Genomic DNA, 1,952 nt, shown 5'->3' with positions numbered 1-1,952 from the left:
GTTAGCCATCAGTTAGCCATCTGTTAGCTGTTTGTTAGCCATCAGTTAGCCACCAGTTAGCCATCCGTTAACTGTCTGTTAGCCACCAGTTAGCCATCTGTTAACTGTCTGTTAGCCATCAGTTAGCCATCGTTTAGCTGTTTGTTAGCCATCAGTTAGCCATCAGTTAGCCATCTGTTAGCTGTTTGTTAGCCATCAGTTAGCCATCTGTTAGCTGTCTGTTAGCCATCAGTTAGCCTTCTGTTAGCCATTTGTTAGACATCTGTTAGCCATCAGTTAGCCTTCTGTTAACAGACCAGACGTCTGTCTGATGGCGTCTGTTAGCCATTTGTTAGCCATCTGTTAGCTGTTTGTTAGTCATCAGTTAGCCGTCTGTTAGCCATCAGTTAGCTGCCTGTTAGCCACACTTGTGCATATCCATATTTTTGTAACTTGTGCAGATCGTATGCCACTATTCACTCAAAGTGGAGGATCTGGAAGGTTTTTTTATGAAGATAAATGCTGGCCAATGCAGGTGCTCGCTCAATCAATCAATCAATCAATCAATCAATCAATCAATCAATCAATCAATCAAATTTTATTTGTACAGCACATTTCAGCAGCAAGGCATTTCAAAGTGCTTTACATAATTAAAATAAAAACAGCATGTGACAGTGAATAAACAGTGAGAAAGAGAAAGACTTTTAAAATGCGATGATAACTCGGCTGTTTCATCTCTTCTGATGATAAATTTGAAGCATTATTGTTGCCAGTTTTGCACTACAATATTAAAAAGCGGTATACTTATTTTCCATCATGTCTCCCATTCAATCGCCTGGTTATCAAAACTGATAACCAAACAATAAAATGAGCCGCGGTTCACGGAAAACTACAGAATGAAATGTTTCTGCCGACTCACCGTTGCAGATGAAGTCCTTCTTCTGGATGTCGGGGACATTGAGGCCCCTCATGTGGGCCGGGGACATGCACTGCGTGAAGGGGGCCAAGCCCCGCCGGGCCCTCAGCCAATCAGAGAGCCAGGCCAGGTGGCAGTCGCAGTGGAGGCTGTTGGAGTGCAGACGGCTGCGAAGAAGACGAGGAAGAGGAGAGAGACCGTTAATCTGGACTGGACTAGTAATCTCAATCTGGAGAAATGGGAAAGCTGGGAATGAAAACAGGAAAAGATGTGGAAGAATATCCGTTTTCTATGATTATTAACCAAACTTTACTTTGATTTATGCACAAAAATGACATAAAATTCAGGAAAATATGAAGAATTTCCTTGTTTTATAATTGAACACTGAGCTGCTGTGTGAAATGTTATCTGAACCAGAAAACAGTTGAGATTTAAAGAGATTTATTTTACTCCAAAAGCTCATAAGTTCATAAATTCATAAACTCTAATGATGATGGTGATAAACATCTCCAGACATAGTGAGCAAACAAGTTACAGACTGTAAGTAATGTAAAATACAAAAGGCTACAGGTATTCATATAATTAACGCGTTGCTGCAGAAAGCATCAGGTGCAGCACACAGATGACGAGCAGCAGCAGGAGGAAGAGGAGGAGGAGGAAGAGCAGAATGTGTTGTCAGCGTTTTGTGAGCCAGCCGCTCGGCCTGCCTTTGTAATAAAGCCGAGGACAAATCCTGTTAAGGAGCAAGACGCTCGCATTGAAGCTAGCAGCAGGCGGCAGATTTAATACTGCGCCCCATTATAAATCCAGGTTATAGTCACGGCCCCACCTGGAGATAGCCGCCTCCCGGCCCGCCCCCCCGCCGAGCCCTAATTACTGACAAGGAGGATTAAAGCGACAAAGAACGGATCTGCTTCTGACTGCAGGACGCTTCAACGAGCCAGGATACGGGCTGTCGCAGGTCACACACAGTCACACACACACACACACACACACACACACACACACACACACACACACACACACACACACACACACACACACACACACACACACA

General features: G+C 44.0%; 1 protein-coding gene across 1 annotated transcript in view; it reads right to left on the bottom strand.

Annotated features, from left to right (window-relative positions):
• Positions 1 to 1,952, bottom strand: part of slit3 (slit homolog 3 (Drosophila)) — a 222,596-nt gene that overhangs the window by 66,622 nt on the left and 154,022 nt on the right. The window contains 1 exon segment of the mRNA XM_017307210.1: positions 899 to 1,062. Coding sequence (XP_017162699.1) covers positions 899 to 1,062 — 164 coding nt within the window.

The sequence above is a fragment of the Poecilia reticulata genome, linkage group LG10, assembly GCF_000633615.1.
Source record: "Poecilia reticulata strain Guanapo linkage group LG10, Guppy_female_1.0+MT, whole genome shotgun sequence".
Lineage (NCBI taxonomy): Eukaryota > Metazoa > Chordata > Actinopteri > Cyprinodontiformes > Poeciliidae > Poecilia > Poecilia reticulata.
This window is presented reverse-complemented; position numbering and strand designations above follow the sequence as displayed.